The sequence below is a fragment of the Caretta caretta genome, chromosome 12, assembly GCF_965140235.1.
Source record: "Caretta caretta isolate rCarCar2 chromosome 12, rCarCar1.hap1, whole genome shotgun sequence".
Classification (NCBI taxonomy): Eukaryota; Metazoa; Chordata; order Testudines; family Cheloniidae; genus Caretta; species Caretta caretta.
The window spans coordinates 39,267,367-39,284,809 of record NC_134217.1 but is presented as its reverse complement, the minus strand read 5'-3'; the positions used below and the strand labels follow the sequence as shown (position 1 = coordinate 39,284,809).

At 52.4% G+C, this 17,443-nt stretch overlaps 1 protein-coding gene across 3 annotated transcripts; it reads left to right on the top strand.

The window, feature by feature from the left end:
• The first annotated feature begins 752 nt into the window (after positions 1-752).
• Positions 753-4,901, top strand: CIDEC (cell death inducing DFFA like effector c). 3 transcript variants are annotated; one of them, XM_048816795.2, is made up of 6 exons: positions 753-799; positions 2,325-2,398; positions 2,740-2,881; positions 2,968-3,117; positions 3,808-3,992; positions 4,360-4,901. In XM_048816795.2, the coding sequence occupies exons 2-6, from the start codon at positions 2,346-2,348 to the stop codon at positions 4,523-4,525; spliced, it is 696 nt and encodes a 231-aa protein (XP_048672752.2). In that variant the 5' UTR covers positions 753-799; positions 2,325-2,345; the 3' UTR covers positions 4,526-4,901. The 3 variants fall into 3 exon arrangements, with proteins under 3 accessions (XP_048672752.2, XP_074974564.1, XP_048672750.2); XM_048816793.2 differs by lacking the exon at positions 753-799 and adding an exon at positions 1,928-2,015; XM_075118463.1 differs by lacking the exons at positions 753-799; positions 3,808-3,992 and adding an exon at positions 1,921-2,015.
• Positions 4,902-17,443: the final 12,542 nt, after the last annotated feature.

Sequence of the window (17,443 nt, the reverse complement as noted above, 5' to 3'; positions counted from 1 at the left end):
GTCTAATGTCATTATTGATCAGCCCCCGCTGAGGAAGAAATGCTCAGTTATGAAGAATAATAGGAAACAATGACCAGTAGTCTCTCTTCTCACCTAGCCCCCTGCACTAGATCTCAGTGAGCTTTAACTACGGGGCACGTCTGAAGCAGCTGTGTCCTTCTGTTACTGAGATGATAAGGGGCAAAGTAAAAGATCTGATGCTCTCTGGCCCTGCTGGTGGAGAGTCACATGGGGCCGCAGGGGGCAGCCAGAGCTGGTGCTAGGCATAAACAGACTAAGCTATTCTGAGGGCCCTGAGCAGCTCAAGGGGCCCCCTATTAATTATTAGTATGTGTTGTATGTGGGTGGGCCCCCCAAAATGTTCCTGCTTACTTAGGACCCCCAATAGGCTAGAGCCAGCACTAGGTGCAGCCCACCAAGGCCCCTCCCAGGACGACAGAACTGGGCGCTCAGCCTGGGGACTGAGGTGCCCGGGAACGGTCAGGTGCAGGGTGGCACGCTGACGAGGCGCAGAAACAATGGCACAAGCTGCCCACCCCACTCAGTGCCTTGTGGGGTGCAGGTGGTGGGCAGAGGGATTCCTCGCCCAGAGGAAATTCCATCATTGGCACCCCTCCTGGAAATGCCCGGGGCTCCCAGGAGCCTGCAAGGCAGAGGCTGCAGGTCCGCCCCCCTGCGTGGGGATTGGCTAACGAGGCAGGGGGTGAGGGAGGAGTTTGGTCGTGGTCAGGATATAAGCTGAGCCAGAGGCAGTAAAGCTGTAGAGGCTTTCTGGCTGGGTAGCAAGTGCTTGTTCCAGGTAAGGTGCCTGTTTCTGCTGTGGGTTTGTGCTTCTTGCTAGATGGATGATGTGGGGGAGAAAGGGCAGAGGCTGAAGGTGTGGGGCTCTGCCCACCCCAGAGTGGGGCAAAGGGTGCTTTGCCCCTTTGCAGGGCAATTACTGATGTCTGCTCCTATAGCACTAATGAGCAGCTTGCTATCTCTAATCTCTCTGGGGGAGAGCTGAGGCCCCTGGCAGCCTCTCCCTAGCCCTGTGTCTGAGGGAGGGGCAGCAGGATGGATGACCTGAAGATGGGGGTAAGGCAGCAATTTGAGGGTGAATCCAGGAAGCTGGAGGTGGCTGCTTGAGGGGTGCTGGCTGCTCTGCCTTCAGCTCCTCCACAGCACTAAACTGCTGAAAAGCCCCAGTCCTGGATAATTTTCCTGGTCCATGTTGGGGAGGGCTGTGGTGGTCTCTGGTAAGACATGGGGGGGAGGGTCCCCACCAGACACCCTGCCTTAAGTGTGGCCCATATGGGGAGGATTCCCCTTCTACTCCCACTTAGCTGCATGTTCCTGGGTATCCCCCCAAGGTGTGGGAGGAGGGTTCCTTGGTGGTGGCCCTCCTTGCTTGAGGGCTGGGGTGTTTGGGGGTGGGGGGAGGAGGATGGTCTCTGCTGCTGTGGGGGGACTCAGGAGGGGTGAGCAGATTCTTTATGGCCAGGAGTACAGGGGTCTATACTAAAGCAGCATGGCCTTGGGTGGGGGTGGCACTTCCTGGGGGTCCCTCCTGCTCCCTGGAAGAGATGGCAGCCTGTGGTGTCTGGGGAGGGGGTGGCCTGGGGCAAAGGGCAGCCCCAGCTGAGTACAGGTGGGGGGGACAATGTGAGTGCTAGGCCCAGGGCAGCCCTGCAGCAGGTGCTGGGGGGGCTAGTGGGGTCAACATGCTGCTGGGGGAGGTGGGGTGTTAATGAAAGCAGTTCCCCTGCAAGGGGGAAGCAGTGTGAGCTGGGAGTGACCGGGGACCTTGGCTCCCTGTGCTGCTGAGTGGCTTTCCCACGTGCTGCCTTGTGCAACAGCTGAGCTGGCAGGCAGCCTGTGTCCTAAGAGCAGCCTGTCCCCAGCCCTTCCCTGGCCAAAGGGTGTGGCTCAGCATTTCCTGCACTGGGGCCCTTATGGGTCAGGGTGTGGTGAGGACCATAGGCAGAGCCCTCTCTGGAGGAGGCTGCCTGGCTATGGGACAGCCAAAGCACAAGGTTCTGGGGTGCAGGGGGGTAGCTGAGGCTGACCTTGAGAAGGGGGGGGGTTTGTGCTGGGGGGGGAGTGAGGCTATCTGGAGGGGGTGATGCTGATTTGGGGGGCAGGTCAGTGAAGGATTAAAGGTCCCATCACATTGGGTGTCTGTAGCCTAGATGTTGTAGCTGGTGGGTGTGATGATGCCCAGTGTGGTGCCCAAGAGGCAGAGGCTGAATGGGTTCCTGGCAGTGCGTGGGGGCTGTGCTGGAAGGGGCAGAGCGGGTGGTGGGAGCCACAGCCTTGGTAGTGAGCAAATCCCGTCTCTACAGACCAGACTGCTGATCACCAAGATGGACTATGCCAAGAAGTCGCTAGGCCTGCTGTCCCCAAGCTCCCTCTCCAGGTAAGTGTCAGTGGGCTGAGACCCTCCCCCAGGGTGAGCCCTGGGTGGGACAGCTGGCTGAAAGCCTGGGGACTCACTGTAGGGCTGGAGTGCAGAGGGAAGGGGCAGGTCCCATGGCTGATTACAGGCTGAGCTTACTGGCCCTGTGCTGTCATTCCATGATCCCTGTGTCATTGTGGGGGATGTGGCTAGTCTAGCCACAGGGGTAGGGAGTCCTCAACTGGCTCCTCTTCCTCTGCTTTGAGTGGGTGGCTGATCTCTCTTGTGGGGCATGGTGGTCCCTGCTTAGCTGGGGAGGGCTGGTGGGGCAGATCCCTCCCTGATCCCTCCCTCTGTCCCAGGTGTGTTTCTGTCAGTGCCTCCATGACCCAGCAGCTGCTGTCCAGTCCTGTCCCCAGGGCCCGGCCCTATCGCATCTGTAACTGGGACCGTAGCATCCGCAAGGGCCTTGTGGCAGAGAGCCTGAGGGACCTGCTTGACAAGGTGAGCATGGGCGGGGAGCTGGTCCTGGGGGTGTCCTGTCCTGCCTGTCTCTCTGGCCTCTCCTCACCGGTGGCCTCGCCTTCCAGATCCGTGCCACGCTGCTGATGGTGGGCACCATCTCACTGGTCCTGGATGAGGATGGCACCAGTGTGGAGACAGAAGAGTTCTTCCAGACGCTGGAGGAGGGCACAGTGTTCATGGTACTAGGCAGTGGGCAGACATGGCGTGCAGCCAAGGTGAGCAATGGGACCCTGGCATGACCTCCCCCCCGCTGATCCAGGGAGTCAGGGTCTTGAGGTCACTCCCCCAATGCTGGACCAGGCTCCTTGGGATGGAGCCAGGCCTGGGCTATCACAGTCCACTGACCTGCAGTGCCTTGTACTAGGAAGGGGGGCTGGATCCTGTCTGCCAGGCATTAGGGACCCTCCCACATCCCTGTACCAGGGTCCTGATCTTCTGGGGTGCCCAGAGATAGTCTAGTCTGCCCAGCCTAGCACTGGGCATCCCACATGATAAGCCAGGAGTATGGGTGCTAAGAAGGGCCCCAGTGAGGTGCCATTCCATCAGTGAGATGGAACTAAGCCCTGATCCATGCATGGGCACCTTTCCCAGGGTGCTCTGCCCTTCCCCTCATTGAGACAAGTGTGGGCAGTCTGGGGAAGATAGGCCCTCTATGGGAAGGGTCCAGGTACAGACTTCCTGCCCTGCCAGATGGGTCCTGGGCAGCCAACTGCTCCCTACAGCTCCATGTTGGCCTGGCCCCTGCATGGGGCGCACTGGCCGATGGCCTCCTGACTCACTGCTAGCCCTGCAAAGGTCCATGAGGCCAGAGCTGGGACTGTCCAACAGGGAGTTCCAGTGGTGGTGGGGCTCATATAGGGGAGGTGGTGGCTGCTGCTTCCTGACACTGGGCTGGCCTCTTGCAGGTGGCAGGGTACCAGCTCTGTCTCTCCCGCAAGCCCCGCCGGAGGATTGATGTGGCCTGTGTGACTTTTGACCTGTACAAGACCAACCCCCAGGACTTGGGCTGCTTGAATGTCAAGGCCACACTCTATGGCACATACAGCATGTCCTATGACCTGCGGTGCTATGGGGCAAAGAGGCTCATGAAGTGAGTGCTGGGCAGATGTAGCAGGGAGGGAGAGATCCCTGCGACCTAAGCTGGGGTGCTGGGAAAGTCAGAGCCACACTACCAACCGGAGTCTAAGGGCTGGGCTGCCCAGATCTGAGCCCCCTCTACCAGCCTGGCATGTCCAGATGACCCCCCCCCACCACACACTCCATTCTGGGAGCTACTGGGTCTTGGGGGCAGGTGCTACACAAAGGGATTAAACCCATGACTCCATCTCAGCTGCCTCATGCTGGAGGGTGGAGCAGGGTGTTCTCCAGGCAGGTGCTGGCCTCTTGTACAGCTCACTACCTCTAGCCTGCCACTCGGCTCATCTTCTGACCCTAACAGTGCTCTCCTCCTGCCCCAGGGAAGCCCTGCGCTGGACCCTCTTCACCATGCAGGCCACAGGCCATGTGCTGCTCGGCACCTCTTGCTACGTGCACCAGCTGCTGGATGCTACGGAGGAGCAGAAAGAAGAGGCTTCATCTCTGCGGAGCCTCCAGCCCCTTCACTGCAGGAAAATGCTTCAGTGAGGTCTGCCCTTGCGAGTGCCTGGACTCTACTGTGATCACCACATCCCTCTCCCATTGCCGCATCCGCCTGGGAGCGTGAGGTGGAGAGTGGGAGGTCAGCACTGCACCAGCTAGGAGGGCCCCAGCTCCCCAGGGCAGGCTCCCTTGGGCTCTGTGCTGGAAGCCCAGGACCTCTCTTTGCCTTCTGCCTGAATCTGCTCTGCTTCAGCTCAAGCCAGCCTGCAGCTGCTGACTTACCTGGAGTAGTTTCCTTCCACACCCTGAGCTGGCCTCGCTCTCACCTGGCTTGTTGCTGCCTCATGGCACTCACTCAGCCTTGGCACTGTCTGCTACTCCCTGTAAATATATTTATTCACATTAAAGATAGTCTATTAAAGCCTCCAGACTCCTGCTTGTTCATACACCCCTATCTCTGTGGTGTCTGCAGCCTCCTGTCCCATCACCATCCCACCACTATGCAGGGGTTGTGATCTCTGATCTCCCCTCAGCCAGACCCAAAATGCCCTCCTGAGCTTAGGGAAGCTCTGAAGCGAGCAGGCAGGGGGAGACCTGGGGCTTGTTAAGCCATTCCCCTTGCTTCCTCCTCAAAGCAGATTAAGCTCTGAGGTGACAAGGGCTGCCTCTCGCCTGCACAGTAGATCCTGGCTTCAGCAACACAGGGCAGGGACGGGGCACTTCACTGCTAACCTGACCAGCAGTGCATGAATCCAGGAGCTGCAGTCACTGCCCCTGGAGTCTGCAACCTGAGCCAGGTCTGTGTGCAAGGCAGCAGGAGAGGGACCAGCCCAGGTGAATCACTCCCCTCTCCTGGAAGGTGAGTGCAGAGAGGGAAGGTGTGAGGGGCAGAAGCTGCATGGGGCATAGGCTGGTGCCCAGATGTCTCTGGGGAACTCTAATAGTGTTCAGCAGCCTTATCCTAGCCCTATGCCCTTGCACTACAAGGCTTCCTAGCACTAGGTGCTACAGACCCTCCCCACTCTGAGGCGGTAGCTACACTGTAGCTAATTTGGGTTAGCAATGGCAGAAGCTGTAGTTTAATTTCTCTTTTGGTAGCCTGCAGTGCCCCAGTGGGGTGGGTTACCTGAACAAATGATTCCCATGTTATCTCTAGAGGCACGAACATGAAGATGCCTTAGGGGCCCTTCTGCAGGGTGTTGCTATGGGGCTGGATTATGGCGTGGGCTGAAGCCTCCATGAGGAAGAACGTGGAGGTGATCAACAGAGCTCTGCCTCTAGCAGGACCCATAACCCTATCCTGTGCTACCATAGGGGAGGGGAGCTCTTAGGGGGAGTGGAACTAGATTAAAGAGCATCTTAAAACACTTCCTTCTGCTGCCTGGAATAGCAGTGCAGCATCAAGGGGGGGCTGGCAGCTTTAGCTGTGACTAGCCAGAGCTTCAAAGAAATCCAAACAGGTTTCCCTAACTCTGGGTCTGGGGACAACTGCAGCACCCATCCATAACTATTATACTCCCATGTATCATGGCTTATGGGCTGGGGAGAGCCCTGAAATTCCACAATGAACAAATGCAAGGAGAAGGTTACCAGGTGTCACTCCTAATTCCTTGAAGATAGGAAGACCCTCTCTCTCCCTCCAACTTCAACTCCAAAACAATTTATGGCTGGAGTTGTGGGTGCCTCATCCTGCCTTGGAAAGGCACAGGAGCATAGAGGCCTCATTGACAGACATGCAGCTCTGTTTTGCCAATTTAGCGTGGAAAAGGTCTATTTGTGTCACTGGTCACTGTAAAGACTAACATTTATTTGAGCATAAGCTTTAGTGAGCTATAGCTCACTTCATTAGATGTACGCAGTGGAAAATAGACTCTGAAGACACCTGCCTCTTTCCCTCATTGTAAATGCAAAGGATCATCTTCCCCCCACCTAATCATTGAGTAGATTTGATGCATAGAGGAGGGAGCAGCTTTCAAAAAATCTATCTTGATAAACTGTCACCTAGGACAAAATAGCAAAGGATTGTCAGAATAGCCCTCACCCATTGTTCTAGGGAAGCCATATCTCTCCTCAGCTTGCCCCTCTCCACAGAGGACACTGAGCAGCAGGGTGCCATGGACAAGGAGGAGACATACCCTTTCCAAAATGCTTCCCCCAGTGAGGCAGTTGCAGTCTTATTGCCAAGGGGCTGGGGCAGCTATTTTGAAAGAAGGTAATGTTCAATGCACTATTCTAGCACAAAGAAAAGGAGGACTTGTGGCACCTTAAAGACTAACAACTTTATTTGAGCATAAGCTTTTGTGAGCTATAGCTCACTTCATCAGATGCATTCAGTGGAAAATACAATGGGGAGATTTATATACACAGAACATAAAACAATGGGTGTTACCATACACACTGTAATGAGAGTGATCCGGTAAGATGAGCTATTGCCAGCAGGAGAGTGGGGGGGGAAAAACCTTTTGTAGTGATAATCAAGGTGGGCTATTTCCAGCAGTTGACAAGAATGTCTGAGGAGCAGAGGGGGAATAAACTCTTCCTCAGTGCTTGCAGCAGGGGGAAAGGTTAGTGGAAGAAGAAGAAACAGCAGGAGGGAGAGAATGGATCACTAATTCAAACACTGCAGATGGAGTTTACACAAGATTTCAGTGAGTTTTAACCTTAGGTGAAACTTGGTGCGGAGAGCACTGGGGCACAATATCTTGCAGCATCTTAAATCTCTTTAAAGGGTTCTTTAACTTTATTAATAGATTTACCTGCAAAACCTCATTCTGGACTGGGTATGCTAAGGGAAGATACACGGTATGGCTCATACAACAGCCTGAATCCCTGCATTACCTGGGAGACTTAACTCCTAGTTAACGATGGTAAGTCAGGAAAGGAACCCTACCAAAAGGCCAGCCTTGTATCCTACACTCATCCCCCTCAGCCTGGGACGGAGCTGACCCCTCACAAGCGAGCTAACACCTCGGACAACTTGTAGCAGACTTTTCACAGTCAAGCCCGGGAATAAAAAACAACCCAGTGTATAGACTCTGGGAGGAAATCTGCTCATTAAAGTTTTTTTTTTAAAAAAAACAGCTTTAAATTTGGCTGCTTTCCCTTCTTCTGTCTGCTTGTGAATCATCGTTATTCACTCCATGATATTCATGCCTGATGCTGAGTGTCTGGATTCCAGGCATAACTGGCAATTCTCTCACTGAGCCAGGCCGAATGGAACCTTTCTAGCCCCTCTGTAGCGATGTTGGCAGGAGGAAGGGGAATAAATTAGCATGTTACTCAGAGCAGCAGCAAATAGTTAAGGTGCTTGTGTGTCATTTTCATAACTCCAGTCCCAAACCCACAAGGTGGTTCCTGGGGGCTAACAGCGGAGCACTTGGGCCTGTTGTTGCATTTTAAACTCCACTGGCCAGACTCTCCGCTGTCTCCCTGGTGGATAGCCCAACAGCAGAAGGCTGGCTGTTGCTGGCAACCTGGCCCACGGTCTGTCTGAGGACACTTTCCAAGTGTGTGAGAGACGCACAGTAAATTGCTGCTTGATCGGAAAATACTTATGCAGTCTCCATCCTGCATCACATGGGCACCACCCTCTCCTGTCACATGCCTCCTGTTATAATTGTTTGCATTGGGTAGCACACAGGGGTTGCAACCAGGGCTCCATTACACTAGGTGCTGTACAGCCTTAGTCCTACCATCAGGCCTACAGCAGCAAATTCCTTCTACTTACAAAATATCAAGGGTGGGTTTTGTTTTTCAAACTCCTGCCGCTTCTCTGTTTGACTGTAAACTTGGGCGGGGGACTGAGTTTTCATAGGATTTGTCTAGCGCCAAGGGCCTTAGTTTCACCAGCCAATGCAGCGGCTCCTCCCCCATGAGTGGTTTTGTGATGTTATGGTACTCCTGGAGTACAGTGCTACACTGAGATATGTTGAAATCAACAGGAAGGGTTCCTTTTTAATGTCAGCCACAGCTGCGGGGGGGGGGGGGGGGGAAGAGATTTGTCCTAGCTACGCTCTCACCTGCTGAGCCTCTCCCCCCCCCTCCCCAGGGGCCTCAGTCAGGCCTGGCATTGGCCTGCTGCAACTGGAGAGAAGGGGCATGCTGATCTGGTTCTAATGCAGACGGCTCGGTTTCTCTGCAGGTGCATGGGAACAGATGCACGGCTGGACTGGTACAAGCCCAGAACCGGGGCCTTTTCCTCACACTCCTGCAAGTCAACACTTTGGCGGCACCACCTTGGGCTGAGAGGTTGGTGCGCACAACCAGACCCGCTGGGCCCTCTACAAATAATTGGCCAAGAGGGGGCACTTGAGACAGCCCTATATCTTCCTCCGCCAGAGTTGGAGGAGACGATCAATGCAATTGCTTCTGGCTGCCCATTGGCAATAAAGTTCACTCCGTCACTTGTTGGTGCTTAGCCGGTTAGTGATATAAATGCCCATCAATCAAGCTTTATCTAATCCTCTCTGCCTGCACCTGGTTAGTAGCACCCTGTCTGCAGCATCTGGGAGAGGATTTTATAACTAGCCTGGTCAAGCCCCTGGGAATAAATAAATTGCAGATCCCGACCCAGGCTAATCAAGGCCCAAAGCAGCGACCTGGCCTTCTGCCAAGACAGCCTGGGCCTGGTGCTTGTAATAGAATGAAAATAGAAATCAAACCCTGGGAGTTCAGGTTCAAAGCTGAACCGAGGGGCGGAAGCCAGACAGAGACTGTGCAAGCTGCTCCTCAAGACAAACTGAAGCACAATCAGTTCTGGCAGCTCAGACACCGGCGACTGATTGCCCCTGAACCCAACATCGCTGGGGCAATGAGCCAAGCCCAAGGCAGCTTTGCACCTGAGGATCTTGTTTCCTGTGTACTGCACCTTTCAATTGCTAAAACCCCTGCTGGCTGCAGACTAGAGGCAGCTGCAGCATGTAACCATTACAGAGCGGGACGGCTACCTGGGGGGACTTCACTTTTGCTCTTTCCTGCTGGGTGTTGCTGAGACTGAAAGGACCCGGCTGCTCCTTGTGAACACCGTGTTGCCAACGCCACGCATTCGGAAAATCATGAGTCAGGCCCCAAAAGCTTTAAAAAGAAAAAATAATTGTGGATTCTTTTCCTTTCCTTTCGGGCTTCTGAGCCTTCAGGGTGCCTGTGGATTACGTTTTGAAGCTTTTCTCTGCAACCAGCAGGGGTAGAAATCTTTTCTTAAATGAAAGCCAAGATTTTCAGATATAGTCACATGACTCCAGGAGCTGGGGATTTAGGAAAAACCCCAGCTGTCACAAAACACATCTGGCACCACTATGTACCACCTATAGAATGCCAGGCGGGTACACCTTCTCCACTACATATAGAGCAGTATGGGTCCAGCATCACTCTTATGAAACAGGCCCTATACACCTTGATATGATTTAAACAGTGGGCTGCTCAATAACTAAATAAATAACCCCCTGCATCACTTCTATATTTACCGCAATCATTCTTAATACCAATATTAATAGTAGCATTTATTAGTGAATAGAATCCTAGAAACATTGGGCTGGAAGACCCTTGAGAAGTTATCTAGTCCAGCCCCCTAGGCTGAGGCAGGATCAAGTAACCCTAGATCACCCTTGACAGCGGTTTGTTGAACCTGTTCTTAAAAATCTCCAAGGACAGAGATTCCATAGCCTCCCTGGGAAGCTTATTCCAGAGTTTAACTCCCCTTAGTGTTAGCAAGTTTTCCCTAATATCCAACCTAAATTTCCTTTGCTGCAGATTAAGCCCCTCATGTCTTGCCCTACCTTCAGTGGACATGGAGAACAACTGATCTCTGTCCTCTTAAACGGGCCTTCACAGATTTGAAGACTTATCAGGTCCTTTCTTGGTCTTCTTTTTTCAAGACTAAACATAAAAGGTTTTGAAAAACCTTTTATTGTGTTCGTTCCGCTCCTCTGGACTCTGTCCACATATTTCTTAAAGCGTGGCACCCAGAACCAGACACAGGACTCCAGCTGAGGCCTCACCAGTGCCGAGCAGAGCAGGACTATTACGTCCTGTCTTACATACAACACTCCTGTTAATACACCCCAGAACATTAGCCGGTTTTGCAACCACATCGCACTGACGACTCATATTTGATTTGTGATCCAGGCTAACCCGCAGATTCTTTTCAGCGGTACTACTGCCTGGGCAGTTATTCCCCATTCTGTAGGGGTGGATTTGATTTTAACTTCCTTAGTGCAGTACTTTGCACTTATCTTGATAATAATAAATAGAATATCCCTGCCGTAGTATTCTAAAGGCTGGTTTAAAAATTCAGTATCCCGTTGAGCATGCTGTATTAAGTTCTATAGGCTTTTTCTTATGGAAGTCACCCACCGCCTAAACAGGCCAGACCAGACCAGACCAGACCCTCCTATCTGACCACAAAAAAAGGGAATCTGTGAACAAGGTTCCTCCCCTGACAGCTGAAAGGAGTTAGCCAGGAAGCATGGGAGGAGAACAGCATAGTTTACGTAGTCAAAGCTCAGTGCAAACATTAACTGGTTAATCCTAATTAATCATCCCAGCAACCTGATGTGTTGCCCCAGTAAATCAATGAGCCACAATACAAGTGAAGGGCGCTGGCTTAATCTCTGGCCACCAGAACAACTGCTGATGGGCACAGAGCCGGTGGCAGGCGGGGATAACAGCAGAGCAGGCTGCCGGCTTAGGGAAACCCTTGTTCTCGCTGTAGAAGAGGCGTATCTAGAAATGACAGGCCAGCAGCCGTGGGCACACGTGCAGTGCAAATCTTTCACTGAGACAGACAGAAAGGGTGGCCTTTTGGCGAGGATTTGGACAGCTGCTGTGATCCTGCTCCCGGTTGATGATGTGCTACCTCCCCCACCCGCCAAGGGAGCAGCATCCTTCTGCCGGTCTGTTTTTGCTGTGATGTGTGGGTTGGGGAGGCCACGTTGTGCTCGATAAACAGAGAGCCCAGCTATTACAGTAGGCAGCAATCATATCGGCTGCATGTTTTATGAAGCACCGAATTTCCTCTCCCACTTTGGGACGGGAAGAGATGCGTGGATTTGAATGGTTTCCCAGCCCTGGTCAAGCTGAGGCCAAAATGGGCAGGCTGCATTACTGCTCCCCATCTCTTCCTGCAAAGGACATGCGACCGGCCATACTGGGTCAGACCAGTGGTCTATCCAGCCCAGAATCCTTTCTTCTGACAGTGGCCAATGCCAGGTGCTTCAGAGGGAAAGAACAGAACAGGGCAATTATCACGTGATCCGTCCCCTGTCGTCCAGTTCCAGCTTCTGGCAGTCAGAGGTTTAGGGACACCCAGAGCATGGGGCTCTGCTCAATCATTTCCCCTCTTCCACGTGCCATCATCCTCATCTTTAGGGAGTTGGACGCTTCTCCTCCTGGCCATGCAATCTCCCAAGAGGGGTTAGTTGTTGGGGAGCTAGACAGGGCTTTAGGTAAGATAGACATGCACGTATACTGTGGTTTTAAAATACTTTTTCTCTAACGGCTTTATTCTTATTGTTCAAACAAGTGACACTTTGCTTTAACAGCAGGCCGGCCGGCCGGCCGTGGTATTCCCCACTGGTCCCAGACCCGCAAAGGGGAGAACCCAGGCAGATGTCAAACCCAGTTGGAGCAGCGGGGTAAGGCTGACACACAGGGTGCTGTAGCCCAGGGCCCAGCCTATGAGTGGGAGAGTCATGGGATGTCCCCCCAAGCCGGGGGAAGACCTGAGCCCTGACACTCAAGGTCCGTCTACACTGCAATAAAAGGCCCGGGACATGGGCTGCCGAGTTGGGCTCACAGGTTCAGGCTGTGCCCTGTGGAGCTAAAAATTGCAGTGTAGACATTCGGGCCCAGGTTGAGGGTGACCAGACAGCAGCTGTGAATAATCGGGACGGGGGGTGAGGGGTAATAGGCGCCTATATCAGAAAAAGGCCTCCAAAACGGGACTGTTGCTTTAAAAATGGGACATCTGGTCACCCGACTCAGGCTGAGTCCCAGGCTGGGAGAGTGCGTGAGGAAGGAGGGTCTCAGAGCCCATGAGTCTGAGTCAACTGACCTGGGCTCTGTGACTCGGGGCCACAGGTTTGGTTTTCCTGTGTGGACGTACCCAGAAGGAGTGGAGGTGCCCTGTAACCGTGGCACCGGCTAGCCAGAAGATACAGCAGTTGGTTCTGGATGTCACAGACCAGTTTAACAGCCTCCCTCGGGCGACTACAGCTCTGTCTTCAGGCTCTTCCTCAACCCAGGAACTTCCCAAGAGTCCAGGAACAGGGTTTGCCTCTCCCCAGCACAGGATCCTGCTGCCCCTGCCTGGCTGCTCTTCAGACGCTCTGCCAATTAACCTTCTGAGATCTGGCACCTGATGAGCAGGGAAGAGGCAGGCAAAGCAAGTTTGTCTTCATTAAGGGCTGGGGGGGGGGTGTCTGGTGCTGTACGGGCTGTTTGGGAGCAGGCCTTGACTGTCTCCAAATGATTATAGAAGGGTGCCTGTAATTTTTGCCACTTCTTTCTAACTGGCGCCAGAATCTGAAGAAGGTATTAAAGGAGCAATGGGAAATTAATGGAGGCCTGCATGACCCTGTTGGCACAGCCCCTGCTGCGCTCCACGGTGCCTCGAAGAGAGAGACCGATACATCGTTATAAGTAATCCAGACACTGGGCCAGCCTAGCAATCTGGCTGTAAGCACACAGCCCTGCCGTGGTGTCTTGCAGCCGCACCCGGAATAATGCAATAATTCCGGGCTTGGCTCCAGGCGTGCCAATGATAGAAACGATCGGGGGCTGATCTGGAAGTTTGGCTACACAGAGCTTGGCAGAGGCGCTGTCTATCCTGAGGTAATGCGTCACATTAGCAATGGGTTGCTTAGCTTCTTAGCCATCACTTAGCACCAAATGTAGACAAAGTCCCCTGGGGTTAACTGGGACCAGCTAACAGGTGTTTAAACGGGACTTCCGCTGTCAACAGTTGGTACAATGTCCCAGTGCGAGGCACAATCGTGTTGGTTACAAGGCGTTGGCTAACAAGCTTTGAAACGCAGCTGATTTCCAAGGCTAGACATGGCCCAGGAGTGATGGCTGAGCAACACATCAAGAATTAGAGCCTGAAGAAATATGGCCTGGGGCAGGTCTACGCTGCGGAATTACTTTGGTATAACGAGGTCACTCAGGGGTGTGAAAACCCCACGCCCCGAGTGACACCGATACAGCGACCCAACCCCCTCTGTGGACAGAGCTGTGACAGCTTCTCCTGCCGCTGCACCTACCTGCTCTGGCGGGGGCAGAGGAACTATCCCGACGGGAGCGCTCGCTCCTCTCGGCGCAGAGCTTCTTCACTGAAGTGCTACAGCAGTGCAGCCCTTTGCATCCGAAGGTTGGAAAGATCCACGTCCGCATTGCGGTCAGCCCCCTCTCTGTGAAGAGTCTTCCCAGGGGAAGTGAGAATAAAAGCAGGCCAATTTCAGCTGGGGCAGACGGGGACCTCCTTGGTCAGCGTGGGGCCTGTAATCCATCACACCGTGCCGAGAAGTGTCTGCAGCACGTAGCTACTTTAGGAGCTATCTGAAGCCAGTGTGCTTCCATGGGGCTAAAAGAGAACAGTTTAGCTGCTTCACATCTTTCACAATCTGCTTTTTATTTTATTGACTTCAGAGTAACAGCCGTGTTAGTCTGTATTCGCAAAAAGAAAAGGAGTACTTGTGGCACCTTAGAGACTAACCAATTTATTTGAGCATGAGCTTTCGTGAGCTCACGAACGCTCATGCTCAAATAAATTGGTTAGTCTCTAAGGTGCCACAAGTACTCCTTTTCTTATTTTATTGATGCTTCCCATGAGTATTTTGGGAGGGGCGTGGGGGTGGACAGCAAGTGAACGGTCTCTTCTGGGCAGACAGGGCTTGTCTGTATGAACGCTTAGGTCGCAGCAAGCTGGGGTGTAAGCCTGCCACTCACAAGCCTGCCGCACGCTAGTGGTCCGTGTGGACCCTGCTGTCGTACACTAAAAGTTCCCTACTGCACTTTGAGCTACCCCACTTTGAAACAGGAATTGCAACATCCTGGGATGTCATGAACAGGTGTCTTGGGGTCACAACCCCTCTTCTCCTGTATGGCAAACTGGGATGAGGATCTGAGTGAGTCCCCAGCCAAATGGGCCCGGTAAGGAGGAGGTGGAGAACCACTGCTTCAGTGGGATGAGGTGGCACTGGAGATGCCCCTTGCAAAGGCATGACGCAGATGACGCACTAAGAACGTAAGAATGGCCATACTGGGTCAGACCAAAGGTCCATCCAGCCCAGTGTCCTGTCTGCCGACAGTGACCAATGCCAAGTGCCCCAGAGGAAGTGAACCTAACAGGTAATGATCTAGTGATCTCTCTCCTTCCTCCACCTCCACCCTCTGACTCCACTACAGCTTAAATTGTGGCGAACTCTACTAACTTCCTTAAATCCAGGTTCTTATTTCTTCGGGAGCCACTATCAACCACGTGCAAACGGAGCCCAGAGAACTCTCAGGCAAAGAACTCGCCTTTTCCCTCACTTGCAGCAAAGAGACCGAATCGAATTAAAGCCCTGGAGAGCTGGCGTTGTCAGGAGCAATAGCTCCTCTGCTAAGGTTAATAACGATGCCAACCTAGCCAAACAAATCAAGCAGAATTGCTTTTGCTTTCAACAGGTCTTTGATTAAAAGTGTACATGCCCTGGTACAAAAAGTCATTTGAAAATGCCATCAGCCTCCACCTTACTTGTTGGTGGGTTTAAAATCACAGCCGCAGTCATGCATGACACAAGGCGGCAGCTGTCGCTGGTGACGTTGACCTCTCCAGAGAAGACAAAAGCGAGCTACGTTTCAGTTCTGTCAAGGCCATCCAGCAGCACTGTGATTAAGCCAGCCTAGAGGGGGAGAGAGAAGTGGGTAAGTGAGCGCGGAACTTTCTGGAGGTTTATCTGACGAAGCAATCGTGCCCTCAAGATGAATTTCTCGTCAGTTTCCAGGAGCTGGAGAATTTGAGAAGAGCTATTTCCGTAGCAGAACCGGGTGACAATTCCATCATCAAACCCATCTGCCACCCCCCAGTCTCGATTCATCACCAGCCGTACAATGATGGGGAACATTCCTAGGGTGGACTTTCCTCTTCCCAACTACAGCACATCCGTCCTCCTGTAAAGTGGCTTCCAAAGGCCTGGGAATGCTGTAATCAGCTGGTCTTGTTGGATGGATCAGAGGGGCTTGTTTGGTGATAGTCGCTGGGTAGAGGTTGCTTCTTGAACCTTAATGGGCCACTGACACTTTAAAGCCCCTGCAGTTTGGAGACTGCGCTGCTTCAACATTTGCCATTGTCCCGTCTTTCCCCAGTTAGCAAAGATCATTCGCTAAAACAAGATCTTTGTTTGGTGCAATAAACTCAGGTGAAGCAGCATGAACGGATGGCCTTTATATATATTTTTTTAAAACATGGCCTCTATTTTTGCACACATGTGTGTAAACATGCACACACACGCTTTTCTGCACAAACAGCCATTTGCCCCCAACGCACAGAACTGGCCCATGTAGCCAGATTTTGATAACTCTTTGCAGCTAAATACCTGCATATTTAAATGACGTGTGCAATCACAGTACTTGTGCATCCAAACAACCCGTAACACAGCTCACTGGCTAGTGGCGTATGCAAAAGAAGCATGCACACACATTTGAATTTTTGCATGCACAAATTTGCACCCGGCTATAAAAAAATCAAGATTACTCGCTTTATTTGCCAACCTCATGAAAATACCATTTGGGTGTGCCGTTTCCACCATGAGCTGGGAGTGCTCAGAACTGCACACATCTATGGATGGGCATGCAATTGCAATGTAAAATTAGAGACCGGGTTGGGGGCCTTTTGAAAATGTGCCCTGACGGATCTTTTATGCATTTATCCCTAATAATAAGAAGAACACGAATGAAAGCAGGAAAACAAAATGAGTTAACATGACAGTGAGGCTGAATTGTCTTTAAGTAGAATGCTTTTTAAGCTTTCCCATGAGGCATCAGTGGGTGTCAAAGATTTTGCATTTGGAGGCTGCACAGCAGAAACCATCAGTAAATGGAAAATTGAGCTAGTCGCTATGGCGTAAAGCTTCCCCACCGATCTGAATACCGGGGCGCGGATGTGTGGGAGGAAGGCCTGCAATGTGGAGTACGAGGAGAGAGAGAGAGAGACGGGGCACGGCTGGGTTGGGAATCGAATGGATAAAAAAACATTCCAAATACAGGCACAGAAGAAATGCAGGGCGAGGATTTCTTGGTGCTTGCAGTGCTACAGAAAAGTAATTATAATCAAGTTTGGAGTTGTGAAATAATCCCCTCTTCCCCTTAGTTACACTCCCTTTTTAAGGGAAAGGTAACAAACCCTCCATATGTGTCTCCATCTATCTTCAGTGCACTAACCACCATCTGTGCCCCAAATCATGGAGCATTGCCCTACATTCTCTGTCCCACTCTCTCTCCGGGGGCTTGGCTTCCAGGGGCTGCCTCAGTGGGAGCGATCTATGGTGGGGAGAGGCTGCCTTTGCTGGTCGTGGCCTCAGCAAGCACATGCTTCTTGCAGCCTGATCTACAGGAGGGAAATAGATTTGATATATTTAGATTTCATAGAGTTTAGGGCGAGAAAGGACGAACTGGTGTGACCTCCTCTATAGAACAAGCCATCACATCTCGCCCAGTTACTGCTTTATTGAGTCCAATGACTTCAGCTAGGCTAAAGCATTTTGGTCCTCAGCAGACAAAACCGTTCTGTGCCACAGGCAAAGAACGGGAGAGACCCCTGGAAACCCCTGCCATTGATAGAGTAGGTCAGACATGCCTACATGATCCCAGGAGCTGATCTACACTTCATGCTGCCGAGAAAGGTAACCCCCCCCCCCCACATGATCCCTGCTAATCTAACCTGGGGGAAAATTCTTTCCTGACCCCAAATCTGGTGATCAGTTAGCA